Source organism: Cyprinodon tularosa, unplaced genomic scaffold (assembly GCF_016077235.1).
Source record: "Cyprinodon tularosa strain WSP-4 unplaced genomic scaffold, ASM1607723v1 ctg57, whole genome shotgun sequence".
In the NCBI taxonomy this organism is placed as follows: Eukaryota; Metazoa; Chordata; class Actinopteri; order Cyprinodontiformes; family Cyprinodontidae; genus Cyprinodon; species Cyprinodon tularosa.
The window spans coordinates 1,685,064-1,708,308 of NW_024039307.1; the positions used below are offsets into that span (position 1 = coordinate 1,685,064).

General features: G+C 39.0%; 1 protein-coding gene across 3 annotated transcripts in view; it reads left to right on the forward strand.

Annotated features, from left to right (window-relative positions):
- The window catches only part of LOC119797069 (forkhead box protein J3-like), a 95,648-nt gene that overhangs the window by 47,515 nt on the left and 24,888 nt on the right, over nucleotides 1–23,245 (forward strand). For all 3 annotated transcript variants that reach the window (XM_038305973.1, XM_038305974.1, XM_038305972.1), the window contains exons 4-6: nucleotides 8,407–8,481; nucleotides 15,439–15,522; nucleotides 22,638–22,739. In XM_038305973.1, the coding sequence (XP_038161901.1) occupies nucleotides 8,407–8,481; nucleotides 15,439–15,522; nucleotides 22,638–22,739 (261 nt within the window). The remainder of the gene's footprint in view (nucleotides 1–8,406; nucleotides 8,482–15,438; nucleotides 15,523–22,637; nucleotides 22,740–23,245) is intronic.

Below are 23,245 nucleotides of genomic sequence, written 5' to 3' on the forward strand. Positions count from 1 at the left end.
GTCAGAGAAATAGTTTAGACCCGGACAGTTCCAAGATCCAGGAGTACGTAGCCCGACCAGGGGTTCCGATCCAAACAGGAACAGACAGATCCAGAGTTGCAAGAATCCACAGAGCGTTCAGGCAGGTTTAAAGTTCTATGAGTCCAAGAGTGAGCTCAGACAGGCACGCTCAGATGGAGACAGGCAGGCTCAGTGGTTGAGGGACAGGGTCAAGACATGGTGCCGGTATTACTGCAGAAGTTTAAACTGGTCTCCACCTTGGAGCCAGGCTTACGGGAATTAAAACTGACCTCCCCCGCATTCCGAGCCAAAACCCTGAGGGCTCAGCGGAGAAGAGCAAGAGACAGGAGACAAACACCAAACCCTCTCAATCCACTGGCCTCCAAGAGTCAGGACATGAACCGGGAACTTAACTAAAACCTAACTTAACTAAAAATAATCATGAACAACTGACAGAAATACAAAACAAAAATAAACAAAGAAAACACGAATAATGATTTGGCACTGATAGCTGGGCTAAAACATATATATAGCAGAGGGAGCAGGTGAATAAGATAAATGATAATTAGAGAGCCTGGAGGGAACGGCAGGTAAATGAAGTGAGTAATCAGATAAGCTACCGGGGCTGCGATCAAGACAATTACTTTGCATTTAACACATTTATTGCAGCAAAAAGTTCCATGTTTCACTCATTCAGGTCGTTCTCTGAGGTTCTTTTTAATTCACTCACACTTTCTCACAGTATACCTCACAGTACACATTTTCACCATAAAATAACTTTTCTTCTGTATATTAATTATCAGACAGCTTTAGCAAGGATTTGCAATAACACTGGCTTGGTGTGAACATGATTCTTGGGTGATTGGATGCAAGAAGGCAAGCCTTGAGTAAAACCGATCAGGTTTGCATTCAAACTCACCCCTTTGTTCAGATCTCAGGTACCTGTTTTACATACAAATTAAATGCAAAGTCCTGACCCTGGGGTGTGAAAATCCTCATTAGCAGAGACTATAAATATTGTTCAATGTTCAAAGTACATTCAGTCAGCTGCACTTTTATTCAAGTTTTAACCTGGTTTGGGTTCACCTGGGATGTGCTGTTTTGCACTTTTTAAGCTTAATAGGTAGTTCTGCTACAGTATGGGAGAATTATCCTGCCATAATGCAAGAGCACATAATTTCAATCTTCTTGCACTCAAAACTTATAATGCTCACACTCAAAACATGCACTCTCTCTCAAATATTTTCTCTTCTCTCTCAAATGTTTGTTTCTTCTCTCAGATTTAATGCTTCTTGCACAGATATTTTCTCCTCTCGCTTGCCTCCTTCTCTTCGCGCACAAACAACGCTCTGCACGAGTCTCAGATACGCTCGCAAACCCGTAGGCTCTGCTTGCGAATTTTTTTTGCTCTCTCTCGGATTGCAGCTGGATCGTCGCCTAGCAACCTTTCCAGCCAATAGAACGACAGCCTCGGAAAGGGTGCGCTTGTTTACCCCAATGAGTGTGCCTGTGCTACTACGCCACTTTGAATACGATCAAGTAAAAAAAAAACCCCGGCCGGTCCGTCCCCGCCCAACCACAAAACCCGCTCACCCCACCCCCACCCCCAGCCGGTCCGCGAAAATATTGTCTGACATATAGCGGTCCGTGGTGCAAAAAAGAAGCAGGGTAATACATGTGCAAAGAAAACATACAGCTAGAGAGCATAGAATAAGTAAGAAATGTCTAAAAATGAGGATTTGATCTAATTTTTCCAAAATTTCAGGGGAAAAAAAGGGGTGTTATAAATTTTATGCATCCAGTTTGATTTTTGTCATGATCCTGGAATTTCTGCTTCTGTTTAAGTTTTCTTTTTGAGTTTTCAGTCACACTTTGATTTATGTCATTCAATATTTTCTAGGTCATTGGTTTCATTTCCATTTTGTTATATCCTTTTTTTTTTCTGGTTGTATTTGAGCACTGTTGTATTTCTTGGTTACTCTCTGTTGCCCCCTTGTGCCAGTCTCCTTTCCCCCAGCTCCTTTCTAGATCCTTCTGTTCACACCTGCTCCCAATCAGTTGGGAGCAGGTGTCCATTGTCCACTCATTGATCTGTTTGGCATATATACTCCTCCTCTGCAGTTACTACTTGCTGGATTTCCTTCATTCAGTAGGTTTATAGTGTCTCATAGTTTTTGGTTCCTGAGGTTCTTGTCGATAGGTTATGGCTTCTGCATTTTTATTTCTTCATTAAATTTAGCAAGAAATCATCTCTGTCTCTTCAGCCCTAAATTGGTTCCTCAACAAGTATCATTAATCCTGATACTTTTTGTCTGTGTATATATAATTTTAGTCAAACAAAATGCATTATTTAATAACATGGTCTTAAGAACCAAACATTTTGTATTTTATATTTCCATTGATAAAGATCCAACTATCAATTTTCAGTGTGTGATTATTATTGGTTTAGACATCTATTTTAAACCTCAAGTTTAAAAATTCTAAGTCAAAATAGACTTTATTTCCTCTAACGACATAACTATCTCTTCTACAATTCATTGAGTATTCATTGTCCTTAAATTGTTACACTCAACATGTTATATCATTGGTGAATGTATTTAGCTTTATTATTGATTTATCCTAGCTCCTCTTCCATATTTCACAGTAAGTTTTGGAAAATGGACTCTACTGGTTAGGCTTTACCTGATTAAATACAGCTCATATTAATGATTTTTTAGAATATTACAGCAATTTACTTCATTATTAATTATATTAAAATAGTTTTTTAATTGAGATTTTTTTTTTGCTATAAACCCCAGACTCTAGTGCATTATATTAAGGCTTTTCAATTTGTTTTCAAAAGACAAACCTAAAGTTATTTGGTACAATGAATGTTGTATATTTTGTATACAGTCCACTATACTCTACAACTATTATAAAATTATGTTTAAATAATTGGTTTTAGTGCTGCAGAGGTTGCAAATCTTAGTAATTGATTGGTCCTTTGATTATGTTTTCAGTTAGTCGATGATTCTAAAAAAAGATAGCATTAGCATTGCTATGTTTGTACATTTGCACACTGCAAATATACAAACATAAAAATACCTCCTTGATAACTCTGAGGGTGATTAAGAGATCAGAGGTCAGGTGGGTGAATGTTTTCAGGGAAATATTCCTGCACACCACAGGACTACAGTGGCTTAGGCCAAAAAAATAAATAAAAAAAATTAATTTGTTAGAATGAGTCCTGTAAAAGGTCTCAGCCTAAATATGAATACATTTTTGTGTAGAGGCTTAAGAATATTGTTATAGAGGCTTATCTAATGTGACTTAGCTTTGGCTGTTTCTCATTAAAAGGGTTTATCATCATCATCCATCATCATTATTTGTAGGGCACTTTTAAACAGCTAACCATTGTAAACAAAGGGCTGAAAATAGCTAAAAACAATAAAACATATAAAATAAGGCAATAATTCATGTTCATTTAAGCTGAATAAACAAGGTAACAACAAATTAGTACTGCTAGTGTTAATAGCCAGCGAAAAAAAGGACATTTTGAGCAGTGTTTTAAAATTTGGCAGTCTCTTATCTGTGTAAAGTTAGTGGAGACATACCCCAGAAGAGCTGCAGCTGCGGTTGCAGCAAAGGCCTGCTAGATTAATTACATTTCAAATGCATTTCACAGATGTTTGTTGTTATTGCATTAGTCCTTTATCTGTTTTTAAGTTGACATTAAGGACAACATACCATTGATTACTGTAAAATTGCAATTTTATTTAATCAACTGTTTTTGAAAGGAGATATAAAAAAAAAGAGATGTATTTGTTTATTGCTCTTAAAGTACTTTCTTTATTATTCAGTGAAACCATTTAAATTTATATTTGAATAAAATAGCAATTCCAAGCACTTAATTGTAAATTGGTGTCATCTGAAGTTTCTTTTCCATAAGCCAACAACGATGCTAAAGTGGAAGTTTGCTGTGTGGAAACATCCTAGAGGAAGCGTTGATATAGTCTAGCTCCTTGCAGGGTTACAGAACTCCCCTAGGGTTATTTTACGTTATCATTCCTGTGATCTCTAAGCTCAGACATGCTTACATACGATCCCCATACATGTGTTGCCCATCATCTGCTGGACAGTGATGGCGCTGCCCCGTGAGGTCCAGAGAGCTCATTAATCTAGCGGAGCCAGGAGTGGGTGGAAGGAAGATGCAGCCGTAGATTTCATTATCTTACTTCACAGCACTGCTAATCAGTACATTTATTGATGTGACTATCCCCATTCATGGGAAGATTATTGTTTGTATAATATGAAGGAAAAAGGGCATTTGCTTCAGGGATTTATATTTAGATGAGCAATCTGTACCAGCAAGCTGGCTCGGATTGACGTTTTCCAGGTAGAAGGAAAATCTTCTTATGTATGTTTTTATAATTAGACACACACACGCACATTTGTACACAACCTCTTGTGTACTTGCAGCTGTCTGTGATAAGGAATGGTTTGTTCCCTGCAGTTAGCAGCAGCAAAGTGGGTGTAGTGTTTTTATGGGAATAAATGAAAAAAATAACCATTTTACTGAGGCCAAACTAACATTTTTCTAAGTTTAAAGCACAGAAATGATTACAGAGAAAAAAACAAAGACATTCAATTTTGAACTTATTTAAAAAGAAATAATGGTAAATTCACATTTATTTTCAATCAAATTCAGTTCAAATGATACTTATTGATCCCAAAGAGCAATTAGATGTTGCAATTCAAGTTGTTCTTTTTTCATTGAGTCGTTGCCAATCTTAATAGCTGTAGTAAGGATCTTCTGTAGCTGTCTGTCTTGCACTAGATCTGGAGTTGCCTCTGATTGAAGACACTCCTGTTATCTGAAGAGGATGCTCACTGTTGCCATAATGTTTATTTTATTAAGAATTCTCCTTTCTGAAGAGGGGAAGTTCGAGAGGAGTTCCTAGACCACAACCGGCCTTCTTTATCAGCTTGTTAAGCTTCTTTATGTCATTCACTCTCATGCATATGTCCTGCGGTTTCTGTAAATCACCCTATTCCATCGCGAGTATTTTAGAGCAGAGTACCTCTGAGTGGTTGGACTCCCGCAATACATGTAGGCTTTAAATAGAACAATAAAGGGGTTATTTGTCCATTATAACCTGTGTCTCTGATGCCTTCTCTTTATTTTGACCACATGTAGCATGTAATATGCAACAAAAATAATGTTACCCACATTCAACACCATTGTTTTTGGTAATTTCAGCCCATACCTTTTCCTTTTTAGTGTTATCTTTGTAAAAGGGATGGGTGGTGTCATATAAAATGGTGTGCTTTTATTTACCTCCAGAACAAATATTTTGTTATCCATGGGGTCATATGAAAGGAGGTCCTCCTGTGGCTTTGTGTTGGAGCCGCAGGTTAGGTTTTGATAAGTAGAATAACATGCGATCCACAGTCTGCGTAAGAACTGTGTCCGTGTTCAGTGGTTAAAGGTATATGCGCAGCATCTTCCTGTAAACCCTGAAGGGCATACACTTCCTTATGAAGTTCAGCCTGCTCTTGTCCTTGTCTACAGCTTCACAGTTGCATCTCCAATCGAGTCTGTTGTCCAGTTTAACAGGTTTGCTGAAAAAAAGCAGCTGTAATTAGCTACAGTTTAAAGGTTTTAATGAACCCAGAGGAAACTTTATTTATCCTATGTTCTATGATAAAAGTAAGGTTGCATTATATCATACACACAAACCAATGTAATAAGCCCTGGGTACTTTACCGAGAGGCCCCTTCATATGCAAACTGTTGCCTGATTGGCAGATTGCTTCTCTCGTCCCTGAATCAGAAAATAACCTCTCTCTTCAATCATTCGAGGCCCATTTGTGGTTCTGCACAGCAGGGATAATTTACACCAAGCTTTGTTACATAGTAAGGACTGAATTTAGAAAGCTAAGAGATTTTTGTTGTTGGCTTGGTTGATTTTAAGCACCATCGAAACTCAAGGACACACATGCCAGAAAATGCCAGAGTGTGCAAAGTCTGAAATTTACAGAATCGTGCAAACGCTGCAAGACATACACAGGTGTGCAAATCTGCTTGGGTTATGAAAACTGTGTATAAATAAACAAACCCCCCAAATTTTGGTAGAAGTTGGGAAAGTCAAAGCCTGCTGCTGAAATTGAAGTGCTTTTCTGTGTTTGATAGAGCGGCACCATACATGAGATATTTTTTTTGGGAGCAAGGGTTTGCAGGTGCAAGAAGAGCCTGTGACATTCCTGTTTGCCATTTCAATCACCACAATCACCATGCGTCTCCGTGATGGACAGCCATTGACCTGCCAAGTGAAATAGAAACTGGTGAAGCATCTCTTCAGGAGAATAAGGCAGAAGCAAAAGGTGGGCAGGGTTGCTACAATATGCTGCTGACTGAGAGTAAAATAGTTTGGCAGGAGAAACAAAGCTTGTGTAGGGCAGTAAAAACAAGACAGTAGGAAAAGAAAAAAACACTCCTTCTATCCATCTATCTTCTCCCCTCCTCCTCCCCAGTGGTATTAATTAGCAGCAGCAGATGAGTGGAGAACAGGAGCCTGAAGGGAGAACAGGTTCATGTCAGGTTAGCGTACACTGTTGCAGGCCCCCTCTCTGGTCTCATGCCTTTCTCTTCCTCTCGCTTGTCACACATGCACATGTCTCACACACACAGAAACACACACATCATGAGATTTTACAGACAGAAGTATCAGCTTCCTCTCATTATAGTCAGTAGAATCATAAGCAGAAGTTGAAATAATTCCAGTGAGATTTAAGCTTTTTTTTTCTTTTATTCTACAGTTCCTCACTGGGCAACTCTATAAGCATCCCACCTTAGAATTATACAAATTATTGTTCCAGTATTGTATTTACTGGTCAGTTATCTGTAACACTTTGCATTTCAGCTTCCCTATCAAACATCACTTTCATATGTGTCCAAAAGATAAATACAATTCACTATACAGCTGTCTGCTTATTGCAGCCATAACTGTTTGGATTGTACCTCTGAGTGACTAAAAAATCTCTTTCATAGCCTTATCAGGTCGAAGGGGAATATTTAGTTCCTCGAATTTAGGACATCTGCTTTATTTGTAAGCTGATTAATTTCTTTTTTTAGAGCAGGGCACCTTGTCATTTTAAGAGCTTTATCTTAATGTGTGTTTTTAGTGGACTGTAGTCATTGCATAATCTTCAGCTATGCATCATCACTGCATCTAGATATGCAACGAGAAAAAAAAAAAGCTTTTGACCTTGAGGTGTTTTTTTGAGTCAGTTCCATCAGAAGTATTTAAAGGCCATAATGTCAAACAATTCAGCCTTGAATTGTGTTCAGTAACTCTGATCTCAAGTATCTTCATTCTATAATAAAAATAAAATGCTATATTTCCTTAAAATATTTTGATCACATGAAAAACTATAAATGAGGAACACAGGAAGATGTGAGGGTAAAAAGGCAGCGCTGAATAGAAAAGACTGTAGAAATATATATTTAAATAATCCAAATATTGGTTTGTTTTTTCTTATCATTATCCTTTGTAATTTGTGGAAAAATGATTAAATTATAATTGACATAGGGTTTCCAGGTATGTTATTTGTTTGGACTCTGTTGCAATAATTCTTTTAATGAAAAACATCAAATTGGGTTAACAAAACTCCCTGAGTGAATAGCAGCAGCCTTTATTGCTCTACTTTAGACTAGTCAAAGTGCTTTGTATTGGAAACTAATGATGGATTCCATCTTCAGGATCCTACACTTTGCAAGCTGCTGCAATGACACACCTTAGACATTTTTTAGATATTTTAAACATTCTTATGTTGGAAGTTTTATTAACTCTGGTAGATTAAAGCCATCAAAACTGTCACAAAACCCTTTGAAAAATGCTCTTCCTTGCTGGAAGAAGGTTCCAGCACCATTTCTGTTCTTTAATAGTTAGTACCCTTGTTGTGTGGATGTTACGATTTCCTCCCAGCATATATTCATTATATTAATGACTTTTTTAGCCGTTCTGTAGAATCTCATATAATTTGTATTAGGATTTTCAAATATACAGTAAAGAATGATAGATGAGACCAATCACAGTGATGTAACTGTGTATCCTCCTCCTGGTAGATAGTACCGCTGTCACATAACTGCATTTCCTACACTAAATCTAAATAGATTTAAGAGAATACTTTTTCAATTGTGAGATGTCAAAGCTGCATAAAATGTCCTCAAGGTTGGTAGGATTTAAATCATTGATGGTGAAAAATGTAAATTTTAACCTGCTAACAATGTTTCTGAAACCCATGTTTCTAACTACCAGAACTTCAGAAGTGAAAGTTCCCAGTGCTTAAAAAATCTGGGTTTCATGTTTATTTATAATCTGTGTTTTCATTTTTTCTTCTCTCTGCTTCTCTTCTTTTGCTGCAGAATTCTATCCGACACAACTTGTCGTTGAACAAGTGTTTTCTCAAAGTGCCTCGCTCCAAAGACGATCCTGGTAAAGTAAGTACCAATATGAGGTGGCTTAATAGGCTGATCAAGACAAATTTTATTAAAAAAGAAATCTGTTTTGTCCAGAGGAGAGATGTTCATAAGTGTTGCTTTTCCAGAGACGGCCTTTTGTTGTCCAAAAAAATATTTAATTTGCTTAACTTTACTTCATTACATATTCAATAGATAGTACCAAATAAAAACATATGTACCTTTAAGAAACTTTTATGACAAATTAATCTAGGTGACATAAAGAAATATACTGTATAATCATATCAGAGCAATTACAGTATATAGAAATATTTAAATTCAGGTTCATTCCAATTTGATATAACAGGGCAGTCTGTCATGATTTTACCTAGAGCTCTGACCCATATGCAGAAGACCAAACAGAGAGACCAGGGAAAAGTTTAACAGGTTTATTTTGAATAGTTAGAGAAGGGTCCAGTGCTGCTCTGAACACTGCCGAACTGGGACTGTAAAGTGAAGGCGAAGAGTCTGCGGTTAGTTCAGGCTCAGTGGGAAATTTGTGTCTTTGACTTAAAGAAGGGAATTAAGGCAACAGTACTCATGTTTCCAGAAAAAGGTGTCTCTTGTTGAATCTAGTCAGTGTGGGTTGTTCCAGTAAAGACTTGCTTGTTGGAGGGCGGACAGGGCTTACCCAGACTACGGTTCTTCCTTGAGGAACGGAGGAGCTGACTGCCACTTAATTTTCCTGCGGTACTTCAACGGTTCTTGTGGAGATGAATCTCCTGCTCAGAGAGACGCCCAAATAATCCTTGGGGAAAAGTAGTTCCAAAACACAAGCTCGAATCCTCAGCTCAGTTTGGTGCTCAGAGAATCCTTCCGGGGGGAGAAGATCCAAAACATCCAGTTTGCAGTATGACTTCCTGCCGAGAGGCAAAGACAAAAACAGCAAGGTTAAAACTCAGGTAGACAAAAACTCAGTTTGACTCAGCAAAACCCAGCTTGGCTAGAGTACCCAAAACTGGCAAAACAAAAACTCAGGTTAGACTCTGATAAACTAAGCGTGGCTAGAGTACCCCAAACTGGCAAACACTCTGGAGTCGAGGTAGTGGCAGTCAGCAGCTTAGGAGTCCTCAGGTAATGAGACAACGAGCTGCAGGTGTGCAGGGAGGCCCAATGAGGACGGGGCACCACCTGGAGGAGGAGAAAAGGAAACACAAAAACTGGATTCCTGACAAAGTCAAATTCTTTAAACCACTTGCTTAAAAGTTTTCTGAGTAAGGACAGTATTATTTCAGTGACTGATTTAGCAGCAATGAACAAACATGTGGTTACACCAGTTGCTTACTTGCTTTGCAGTGCTAATAAAAACAAACACACCGTTATTGGAAGCTGTAGCATGATGGTCCCCCTACAGAAAGGCGACGCAGCTGAAAACAGAAACTCCAGGTCTCAAATTATAAGCAGAAAAAATAAAAAACATTCAAAATGTAACATTTATGGACGACATTAAAATAATGCTACCAATAATACTGATGAGTAATTGCAGACTAAGTAGCAGAGTAATGAGTATTGGTTTGGGTGTCCTCCAGGAGTCTGGGCTTATTTAAGACTAAATACGGAAAATTAAACATTAAGCACAAGAGAGGCCTCAATATTAAAAGACCCCCCCCCCCCCCCCCCCCCCCCCATTAAAGTTTACTACCAGTAAACCTGGAGTCTAAAAGCAAAGCTACTCTATTAGGAACATATGGAACAATCAGCTGCTTGACTGATGAGCGTTTCATATGTAGGAAGGAAGTTTTTTGTAGTGTTTAAGAGTTTTCTCAGTCTGGATAAGTGTAGAAAAAAGAGGATAACGTCTCTGAAAAAGTCTTCTGCCTGCTCATCCACCCTTAATGCAGAATGAGACGTGGTGTGAATTGCTGCTATATGACTTAAACCAAATTCAACCTGAAAAACTCACACGAAGAGAGAAGACAATTAGGAGAAATTTATTGATACAATTACTTGGCCTTTGGCGCTCAGACCTCGGCAGGAAACATAGAATAGGTCTGTTTCCCCCCAAGCCTGAAACTGGTGGTGGAGTGGAGAAAGATGAAGTTGGTCAGTCTGTAGACTGCTGGTTAGTGAGACGGTATGCTGAGCTTTATGGGGAGATCCAGTGGATTGCATGAGCTGATACTAGAGCTTCACTCAGGGACCTGGAAGATGGAAGTCCGACTTGGATAACACAGGTTGAGAGAACCTGTCCATGATGAGCAAGCATGGAGCGACAGGGGAGAGGAAAAACTCCCCGTTGGGAAGAAACCTCTGGCAGAACAAGGCTCAATGTGGCGGTCTTCTGCCGGACCGGTTAAGATGAGACAGAGAACGCAGTAAGAGTTCGGGAGGAATTACACTTTGATGAAGCTTTAGCTACGATGGTGGAGGAGGGGCTGGTGGTGGGTTTAAACGGTGTCGCTCTGAATGAAGTCACAGCGTATCCACAGCCTGCCCACAGGAGCAGACGGCATATCGGAGGCCTTTTAAGATGAACTTTGGATGCCGATTGGCTTTCGTGGAGGTTTGGTTCAAAGCTCATTAGCTGTGTCGCAGCTGGATGAATGAAAAGCAATGAGTTTCTTCAGTTGAACTTCCACCTAGGCTCCATTTGAAACCTGATATCCGTCCATGTTTTGCTAAGATTCTGGTAAAAAAGAGAACTTAGAAAAGTATCAACAATTTCAATGAATCCATGGGAAATATGATTTGAAGGATTTAAACAATTTTTAGACAGGAAAAATATGAAAGTTTGACTTAAAAAATGCATAGGAACCCCCTTTACAAATTTCTGTCGACTTTATGTAGGAGCCCCTGTAGACGCGCACATCCCTGCGCACTTAAAAGCAGTTTGTGGCTCCACTACCAGCTGTGGTGAATGCCTAATGTGGTTTTCTCTGTGTTCTGCCTTTCCTCCAATATTGATTCTGCCAAGTAATAATGTGGCACAGAGAGTAATGAATAATAAGTATATGTAGGTACACACCTTCATATCCAAGGCCTTTCATGCATCTGTTATGCTTTATTAGAGTTCTGTTCACTCTTTTTTCTCTCCTGGACACAATCGCAGGAAGCTTTAGATATGTTTCACCCCTGCTGCTGCCGCTCCTGCTGTGCTTGCTGTTGTGGTTATGAAGCCGACTTTTACCACAGCCACTTCTGCAGAGTCGGTTTGATAACAACAATTTGTCAAGTCCTTGTTTGTGCTGAATCGTAGGACTCAGGCTCAGACAGGCAGTATATAATTAAGGTTGATCACTGAAGCTTGTCTTTACATTATTTTTTTAATAAACGCTCAAATGTTGAAACCTTCACACACCACAGGATTAATGTAAGAACCAACCCACAACTTTTATGGTGGAGAGAGAAAAAAAACGATGAAGCAAAAACTTTTCAATGAACTCTCAAAACTCTGCACATTTTGCTAGGTGGGAGGGGTAGTGGAGGGAGGTTCTCCTGGCTGTGGGGATTTTGGAGCCATTGAAAAATGAATTAGGGGGAAGAAGCTTTAAATAATTCAGAGGAAATCCTTCGGCTTGAGTGGAGGCCTATAATCTGGAAAGACACAAAGAGAGTGGCTACCCTCCTGATTAGCCTGACTTGGACCTGAGCAGCACCTTAATTTACTACCAGGATCGAAGTGGTCGATACCTCAGCACGTGGAAGGGGGGTCAACAGTGTGTGCAGAAGTTGAATGTACATGTTCTTGTGAAGCCTTAGAGAGAGGGGGGAAGCTAAACCATGCATGTGCTAACGTTAATTGGCTGTGTACAGCTCAGTGGTGTGGGACTGAGAGACAAGAAGAGGAGAAGAGGAAAGAAATATGGTGGAGGTTGGGGGGAGTGTGTGTCTAAGCCTAGTCTATGGTTGGCCTAGATGAACCTCTTCAATTTGTTTGTAAGGGAGAGGAAATATGTTGCACAAAATAAAACTGGAGTAAATGAAGGGCTTCAGAAAAAAGAAATTGTTTTTAAAAAAATTAATTCTGGAGGATTTCCACACTTTGATCTTCATAAAATTCTGCCTGAGGGCCAAAATATCAAGTGATAATATCTTAAAATAAATTCTGAATACAACTATGGTTGCGTGATGTGGTTTAAGAAAAAAATTTCACAGATTTTTTTATCCTATATTTGATGGATTTATTTTCTTTTCTTTTCTTCCTTTATTTCCCTAAAAAGAACTTACAAATGAGAGAAAAAACATAAAAAAAAATATTTATTTTAATTCGCCTTTTTCAGGAGTTGACATGTGTTCAAAGTGCAGCTAAATAAGCCGTAAAACATGATGGCAGGGCTGCCATTGTAAACAATAAATATAGCCCACAAAGGACCTGATCTGCAAAAGTTTTATTATCTTAGTCTTGTGTGGATTCTGTGGTGGAGTTTGAGGCGCACTTGTGGTAGGTCTTTGCAGATCTATGTCCATAAACATGTTCTCACAAATGAGGGGACCCATCAGGCAGTAGGAAGTGTATTTATGGAAAAAAAAAAAAAAAAAAAAAAAAAAAAAAATTTATATATATATATATATATATATATATATATATATATATATATATATATATATATATATATATATATATATATATATATATATATATATATATATATATGTGGGGCTATACATTCCAAATAGACGTATACCAAAAAACAATCAAACATATACTAAGTTATCACACCAGTATATTTATATGAATGCCAACAACACAAAAAATCCTTATAAAAACACTTTAGAAAAACAAAAACATAATTTCAAGTACAGGTTTACTTTTTGTACATAAATGTTTCCCTTCTGATGCTTCTTGAAGGCAAATCTGTGTTTTGCATGTTCCAATATTGTGTCACAAACCTAAAAAAAATATTGTACGAGTTTAATAATGGAGAAGCTATTAGACAGCTTTATTTTTTTAATATATGAAAAATTAACAAACACCTCGAAAAAGTAGACTATATTATCTCATTTGCCATGTAAATCCCACATTGTTCATTCTTCTTTGCCTTTTCTAAAAAGTGCTTTAAATCAGTCCGACCTGTCTTTATCCATGCTCGGTTAGATACTGACGATTGATAAAGGAGACAGGGAAAGCAGAATACAGCGTTAGCCTCACTACATGCAGTTAGCCAAGCCTTCTTGCTAAACTGGGTTGTGGAAAAGGACGTTTCTTACACCATTTCTCTCTCTCTCTTCAATGCGTCTCTTATTCCCGTGACCTGTCAATCACCATCAACCTGTCAACATACCATTTGAGTTAATAGAAATATTCAGCTGCAATAGCAATTGTTCAGACTTTTATAGCTGCTTGATGGTTTTGAGAGAAATATTGCGAAATTAAGAACCTTACATGAAAATGCAGAAAAAAGGACAGCAGCAGTAAAAAAGCATCCTATAGGCATCCTACAGCATAGGCATCCTATAGTATGTACAACCTTGTTGCATGGATAGCAGACTGGCTACAGGTGTCACTCACATGTTTTAGACTCAGTTTATTGATTTTTCTTCTTTACAGCATGGAAAACAGGTTTAGTATGTAAAGATTTGTTGTTTTTATTATATTAGGTGGAACAATTGTGGGGGTATTAAAATCTAATTTTCTCAGGGCCAGAATAATTTACTCTTAGATTTTCACATCCAAATCACTCTTCATGTTACTTGATACCAAGATTAGCAGTTTAGGCATTACACAAGTTGTTTATAATTTTTTTTTCAGGGAATATGTGTCTTGTTTTAGGAGTGCTACCCACACTAACCTTCAGGATACAACAGACAGTTTAAGATGTTACCAATGTACTTTGTTTTTATTGGGAAATATTCATAAAACCCTGTATTACAGCAACTGCCCTCTAAAACAGGCAGCACATTTTGTTTAGTGCTAATACAAATGATAAATGACTACTAAATTCAGGGAGGTTAGAAAAAATATAACCAATGCTGTTTGTATAAATTCCTTTATTATGATTCATAAAGACAAATTAAATTCACCCAAAAACAGTATTGGCATTCAATGCCAAAATCTTGGGTAAACAGAATTCACCACAAAACTAACTTGTAATATAGATTTTCACATAGATGACCAGAATACATGAGAAATCCACTTCCTTGAATAAAAAGATGTTGAACAGAAAAAGGAAATACAACAATCTTATCCATCTGATAAGCTTGTAAACATGGTTGAGATAGAACAGATGAAAAACTAAAGATGCCGGTTGATGATCAAATGTGCTTAGAAAGTTGGAAGCAATGATAAAACGAACTGACCCTTTTACATCCTTATAGGCACAACAGTAACAATTTAAAGTACCTTTGATGACCTGAGCAGGGTAAATTGATAGATTATTCTCTTAGAGCTGAAGAAAAGAAGCTGCTTATTACATGTTACCTACAATGGTTGATGGAGAGCAAAACAGATTGGGAATATGGTGCATCAAAACTATGAGACTGACTTTTTGAGTACTGCTTCTAATCATATCAATTTCTCAGAAAAGATAAGATGTTCCATTACCTCTTATGGAAGGAACCCTTATATTAAATTTAGCTCTAGATAAGGAGAATTACACTTAGAATCTAGCCCTGTCAAGCACTTAAAAAAAAAAAAAATTATAATTACACAAATATATGGAGTTGTTTTAACTCTTTATGTTGGCTGTCTGTGATAAGTCCTACCTGCTTACCCAATGTAAGCACTGCCTGCTGCAGAAGACTCCAACATCTTATTAATAATTCACATGACCACAAATGCAATCTACAGATGGAACAGACAGTAAAAATTCTGCATTTAAGAGGAAGAAGCAGTCTTTTCCAGATTTCTGCAAACTTGTGTTTAAAATGAGAAAATAAAAAGAAATGATTATTGTATTTTTGGAAGTGTATTGGTTTCCAAATCTACTTTGAAAGCTTGGAAAGACCGAAAGCAAGACCAAGAGCAGATGCTTATGTGTATTCATTGTGGTTACTTTTCAGGGCTCCTACTGGGCGATAGACACCAACCCTAAAGAGGACTCAATGCCCAGCAGGCCGAAGAAAAGACCACGCTCTGGAGAAAGGGTACAATTTTACCAACCTTCTGAATACCTCTCTTTATGACACTGGAGTCTTTTGCTTTTAAAGTCTTAAACATGTCTGCTGTTTCACTGGTAAAATAAATCCTGAGTGGAACCACACTTAAAGTCATCGTTAGAGGTTTTCATGAACATAAGATATTTCTTATGCCAGGATGGAGGAATCAGAAACAATTCTGTTTCCACAGAGAACATTTTCTGGGAATGCTTTCAAAGCATTTGGTGAGGGTGCAACAAGAGATGTCGAAAAAACTCCTGAGATACTTTAGAAATATTAGAACATATTTTTTAAACACATCACAGTCGAAATTAAAGCTTATATATGCATATAATCACCAGATCTTTCTGGCTTGTATTCTTCAGTTTCTCACAGCAGAAGCAGCAACAAGCTGCAGGAAAGATGAGAGGATTCAGACGCAGGAATGAAGATTGGTTTTTGAAACATTGATTGACAGCAGCGGAGGCTATAAATATATGTAACCCTGCATCAGCTCGGCAGAACGCGCCTGCCGTTCACTCATTAACCCTGCAGATCTGAATACAAAGGCAGTGCAGGGGTAGCTCCGCCATGGGATGCGCACGTCATACAAACCCCTTCCAAAACTCTCTGTTGTTCAACCTCTGTGTGCAGGAAACTGTGCAAAAAGTTTCTTTTTCTTCAGCACTTAGTTTAGATACTCATAACTAATTGGATTTTAAATAAATCCAAACAGCCAAGTTTAACATTTAGCAGAATAGGGTTTCTTTTTTTGAGTGGAAGATTAACCAAACATTTGTACTTTTAGCAGGAATGATGCAGGCCTTTTTGATCCACTAAACTCTACCATCCTCCTCTATAGAGCCACTGCACTGCAATTCAAATGATTAATGCCCACAGAGTAGGAAGGAATTAAAATAAAGTGGTTTCATTAGTCGTCTTTGGTGTTTAATGTATAATTAGTGACTCAAAGTTAACACTGAGCACTTTAGAACTTAAAAGCCAATTTTATCCATCTGCATTAACTGCTGTAGCACCACAACTTCAGTACAGAAGACTCTCATCTTTCTTAACTATGCATCGATAGCTGGCACACAATAACGCAACAGGTTTTAGAATAAAATAATTAAACAATATCTTGGTAGGCCTTTTACCATAAACTCTAGTATCTCAAGTTTTAAAATGTGGTAGATTAAATGAATTTAAGTCATTATAGTGAGTACTGGATGGGGACGATCTTCAGACAGCATGGCTTCGCTCCGTTTAGCCATCCATTCAGGTTTTTCCTTGCTCTTTTTCCCCTGATTACAGTGAGATTTTCCGAATGTACATCTGACTGTGTTGTGACGTTAAAGAAACCTGCAGTTGTTCATCACATCCCCCGTCTCTACCTATTATCCAGCATCTCTGTCTCTGTTTGTAGCAACATAATCATTATCTCCCCGTTTTCCTGCCACTCTCCTCTCTACCTCCTTGTCCATATTGCTGCTTTACCCTCCCCGTCTCAGGAAAGCTCAGGCAGGCGTGGAGCGGCAAAGTGCACAATCACTATTGCTCACTTAGGGAAGACTGGAGGTAGCAGAGAAAGAAAGGGTTGCCTGAAAAGAAGCACAGAGAAGTTTGAAATAAAGGATGAAGAAACAAAGAGAAACAGACATCAATGTAGACAGAACGGTGAGGAGAAAAAGAGTGGAGCTGCGAAGAGGGGAAAGAAGTAGCTGGAGGAGGGGAGGGAGGGAGGAAGTGTTCTAGGCTTGTGTTCCAGTTAATTACCACAGAGGGCCCTGGGGCTGCCGTTAGACATATTTTCTTCACCAACATTTTTTTTTATTACAAACATTAATTAATTCAGAGCCTTGTCATCTTGTCTTACATGGATGGGCCCTTCGACCCCTTTTCTTATGCCTCACTTGCACTGCTGGCAGACACACTGTGGGCTGTCACATGGGCTAATGAGAGAATGGGAGGTTTTAAGTGCTGGGATTTAAGGCGGTATTACTGTCTCTGGAGGGATAGGAAAGGTGGACTAAATATGTCTTTGTGATTTTATTTGGGGGTCTTTAGTTGCACCTGGGCTGCACGGTTGTGAAGAGTTTAAGCTGGCAGAGAGGCTGAACGTCACTTTCATAAATTCATTGTGCTATTAGTTGTGTAGCTGCGGTGAGGATAATCATGGCCCTTTCATTTCATGTATACCTTTCTGTCTGCTGTCTGTCGGCACTCAATTATCTACCTATTCTTTCTGTCTTCCCGCTTTCTTCCACCAGCCCGTTTTCATTTCCCCCCATCTCCTCTTTGTTGTTTTTTTTTTCTTTTTTCTAAGAGCTTCCATCGGGGGAACCGGCAACTCATTTGTCTGGGAGTTTATCATAAATTAAAGATTGCATTGTTACCAACCAATCCTCTTACTGTAAGCAGTTGGGGAAGTCAGCCAAGCTGCCTTGAACCTTAAAGGAAGTCAAACAGGGAGGAACCCCCCCCCCCCACACACACACAAGTTTTCTAATTTTTTAGAATATTTCAGGCACCAGTGTAGCACCTAATCAATCTCTTAGTGCTCATCGTCTCTCATAGACCTGTGCTTTGGCTGACGGGGAGGACAGCAGCAAATGATTTGCTGCTGAACACGTTTGAAATGTGTGAATAATTCATGAAGATGGCTTGATTCATCTTACCAAGTACAAGTGATGTGTCCACTTCCCAGTCTGCCTAAGTGTCCGGCAATTTACTTGAAGCACGCGCCGACTTGTTTGCGCGGTTCTGAGCCTGGGGCATCGGGGTGAATCTGGGGGGGCTCATAAAATAGAATCATGAACTTGAAGCAGACAGAAATTTCTTCATAACCTTTGTCACATTTAATTTCCCATCTCATTGCCAAAATCCTCTGGGTATCTCCAATCGCTACAAGCCGGATTCAGAATTCTTGTGAATCTAAATGAACAGAAAAGGCTCACAGGGATTTAAGAAGTGCTTCACTTGGGCTGTACTCTGCTGGATCTGTTGCCGCAGAAAATCATTTAGACACACACTGACTGGTGAATTAGGGTAATTGGTACTAAATGTGTATAGTTTTTTTTACCTATTATTTATGCAGGTGTATGTGATTGAGTTTTGTTTTAATGGACAAACACAAAGTAGTAAAACATTTTGAAGTGACAGCACAGAGTTGTAAAGGGTTTTTAATGTGTTGCATGCCAATATTTGCAAAGTGTGACATTCATATGTTTTGAGCCCCCTTTAATTTGATACCCATGAGGTAAAATCAGTGTAAGTAGGCCTGAGAGGTTTATAAGGAGAACATTAGTGAATAATTAGCAAGGAGACCAAGGAGCAACTCTATCTTATGCAGAACATCAGTACTTTGCCGTTAAGTTGATGATGGCAGCAATTTGCTCTGAAGTTGATTTAGTTCAACAGGAACACGGGAGATGGAAACTGTTGTTGGGCAGATGAATGAAGCTAAAATATTCCTTATTGTTACTACTCCAAGATGCTATCTGAATGCTTTTAGTCCAGGCAGATACACTATATTGCCAAAAGTATTTGCTCACCCATCCAAATTATTGGAATCAGGTGTTCCAATCACTTCCATGGCCACAGGTGTATAAATTCAAGCACCTAGGCATGCAGACTGTTTTTACAAACATTTGTGAAAGAATGGGTCGCTCTCAGGAGCTCAGTGAATTCCAGCGTGGAACTGTGATAGGATGCCACCTGTGCAACAAATCCAGTCGTGAAATTTCCTCGCTCCTAAATATTCCACAGTCAACTATCAGCTGTATTATAAGAAAATGGAAGTGTTTGGGAACGACAGCAACTCAGCCACGAAGTGGTAGGCCACGTAAACTGACGGAGCGGGGTCAGCGGATGCTGACGCGCATAGTGCGAAGAGGTCGCCAACTTTCTGCAGAGTCAATCACTACAGACCTCCAAACTTCATGTGGCCTTCAGATTAGCTCAAGAACAGTGCGCAGAGAGCTTCATGGAATGGGTTTCCATGGTCGAGCAGCTGCATCCAAGCCATACATCACCAAGTGCAATGCAAAGCGTCGGATGCGGTGGTGTAAAGCACGCCGCCACTGGACTCTAGAGCAGTGGAGACGCGTTCTCTGGAGTGACGAATCGCGCTTCTCCATCTGGCAATCTGATGGACGGGTCTGGGTTTGGCGGTTGCCAGGAGAACGGTACTTGTCTGACTGCATTGTGCCAAGTGTAAAGTTTGGTGGAGGGGGGATTATGGTGTGAGGTTGTTTTTCAGGAGCTGGGCTTGGCCCCTTAGTTCCAGTGAAAGGAACTCTGAATGCTTCAGCATACCAAGACATTTTGGACAATTCCATGCTCCCAACTTTGTGGGAACAGTTTGGAGCTGGCCCCTTCCTCTTCCAACATGACTGTGCACCAGTGCACAAAGCAAGGTCCATAAAGACATGGATGACAGAGTCTGGTGTGGATGAACTTGACTGGCCTGCACAGAGTCCTGACCTCAACCCGATAGAACACCTTTGGGATGAATTAGAGCGGAGACTGAGAGCCAGGCCTTCTCGTCCAACATCAGTGTGCGACCTCACAAACAGTGATGGGACTAACGGCGTTGAAAGTAACGGCGTTACTAACGCCGTTACCTTGTTTTAGTAACGAGTAATCTAACTAATTACTTTGACTGTAACTATAACGCAGTTACCATTGCAGGCACCCCGTTACTGCGCGTTACTTAGGTCGCGCAATGAACCTTTTTTCATGATAGGACTCGTGCGCAGCTGCGTGAAGCTGACACCCCACCCACGTCAAAAAACTCTGCAAATAGACTGAATGGTTAGTGCAACGTTAGTGCAGATTTGTGCAGAAAAAAATATTGTTTGTGCTACTTTTGTTTAAGAGATATTAAAGATTATTTTTTTAGGTCATCCAGAGGTGCGCGCCTTGTCATGAGAGAGGGGAGGATGAGATTCCGTCTGTCAGTTGAATAGGTGGGTGTTTCTGCTGGCGGGTGTTAACGTACAGCACACACAGAGAGATGGAGAGTGAGGATGACTCCAGCAGCAAAACAGCGTTTTCCACATGGAAATACCGGTGTTACGTAGAGCTGCGTTTCCCCATCACATAACGGTTTCCTCTGCATCTCCACACAGCGCAGGCGGCACGAGTCACCGCGCAAGCGACAGGAAACGCGCATGCTCGCTAAAGGCGCGCAACAGTCGCTCTGTGCTCGCGCCACAGGAGAAGTATGGAGAGCGTGAACGATCAAATGAACCTGACAACAGCCAGAAATGATAGCCTATATGGAGAAAGGGAGAAATCTGGATGGATGGATGGATGGATGGATGGATGGATGGATGGATGGATGGATGGATGGATGGATGGATGGATGGATGAATGGATGGATGGATGGATGGATGGATGGATGGATGCTCTGCCTTCTCAACCTACTGTATTTTTTATTTTAAACATTATTTGATGGCCTTTGTGGCAGGGATGGAGATCCATATTTTATGTCACACACAGAGTATACATCTAGATAGATAGATAGATAGATAGATAGATGTTGCAGTATCTATAACAACCCAAACACACAGGATTTCAGAATTAGACATCCCCAGTTATTAATTTCATATACTCACCAGATCTGAATGTCCTGTTATAAAACTTCACATCGCGTTCCCCCTGATGTCATTTACGTTGAGTTGCAATAAATGCTAAACTGTCTGCAGGTTCTTGTCTTTGTCGTCCTCTCTATTCAGCTGGCTTTGGAAACACACGGCGAGAAGGTGGGGGCTGGGTGGTGAGGTTTACGGGGGCGAGAAACGCAAAAGTAACGCAATAGTTACTTTTACTAGTAACTAGTTACTTTTATTGTGGAGTAACTCAGTTAGTAACTCAGTTACTTTTTGGGAGAAGTAACTAGTAACTATAACTAATTACTTTTTCAAAGTAACGTGCCCAACACTGCTCACAAATGCGCTTCTGGAAGAATGGTCAAAAATTCCCATAAACACACTCCTAAACCTTGTGGACAGCCTTCCCAGAAGAGTTGAAGCTGTTCTAGCTGCAAAGGGTGGACCGACGTCATATTGAACCCTATGGATTAGGAACGGGATGTCACTTAAGCTCATATGTGAGTCAAGGCAGGTGAGCAAATACTTTTGGCAATATAGTGTATGTGCATTAGAATTTAATATTGCAATTTGCTGTAACATATTGGAATCCTTTTTTTAACAATGCAAAATATGTAGAGTGCATTTAATGCTAATTTTTTTTCAAAACAGGAGTAAAAGAGTCCCTGATCTCATCTACAAAAGAAGCATAAAGATAATCTAATATGGGTATCACGTTTTGGTTGAAAAGAGCTGCTGCAAAAACATAACAGTGGATATCTGCACAAACCCAATATAAATAAACTAATATTTTACCAACTCTTTGATTTCTATTGTTCGTTGCTGAAGAAATATGAAAAGTAGCGTCATACTGCTTGTTTAGTTTTTATATTGGAACAGTTTCTCGTATTTTGTACCAAGTCACTGAATTAAATTGGTGTATTGAGCTTTTTATATCCATGTCTCTGACTTACATTTTGCCACAGTCAGCAAGCGATTAAAGCAGAATAAACCCCAATAAATAAACAGACTTGTTTGTGTCAGAAGATTTGTGGATAATTAGAAACATTGGGCTGTTTCATCCGGAAAGTTTTCCATTCTGTTATACTGCCGAAAAAATAAATGATTATTCTTTTTTAACTAGTTAGTTCTTAATTAATCCTGAACGAAAGTTCTATCTTTTCCTAATTTTAAAGGGTTGGAATGATTTGATCATTGTAGAAATAGAGGTTTAAAGAGAAAGTTTTAGTTCCTGAGGTATCTAATTGTTTTCCTCAACAAAAAAGGGACTAGTTTACCTTGATCTAAACCTAAATATGACACACATACTTCAAAGAGGTAACTGGATGTCGTGTCTCACAAAATAAGCTTAATTCGCTCCCCTTTAGAACATGTGAAAAACATTGTTTTGCTACAAAAAAACAAAATGTCAACATAAGAAACGATAAGAGGCAATGTAATCTGTGCTAAATGCAACCTAAACCATGAAAATCTGACCTGATCATTTGTTTTTGCCTTTTTCTGCACTTGCAGGCGTCGACCCCTTACAGTCTGGAGTCAGAGTCCCTAAGAATGGACTGCATCATGTCAGGGGGAGCGTCCCCCACTCTGGCCATCAGTGCAGCCAATAACAAGGTAGCTCATTTGTCTAAAATGTTCATTTTGTTGTTGCAAGACAACTAGGAAGAAATTGTTATGAGAATCAATGCAAAGTCATTTAAATACACATTATGGTACACATTAAGGTAGGGTATCGCTGTAACTGAACTCAGGAATCAGTCTCTATTCAAGGAAGGCGGGTTCTCCCTTTTTCTAACCTTTATTTGTTTTTTAGGTTGTTTACTTGTAAAACATTGTATAAAAAAGGCATGACTTTTTTTTTCCTCTTTTGGACATTGAATTAGACCAAACATTTTGTTTAAGGTCAATTAGGATTGCCAACATTGTTTATATTTGGTAAATTTCAAAATGATCTGAAAAAAGTTGAAATGTAATCACATATTTTAAAATAGATATCAGATTGAGTTAACATTTTGAGAAAGCTCAGATGATGATTTAATGCTTTTGATAGGTCAGGATAAAAAACTGTGAATGTATTTTAAGGCAGCAACATAAGCGCCCTGCTGTCTCAGCAGTTTGGA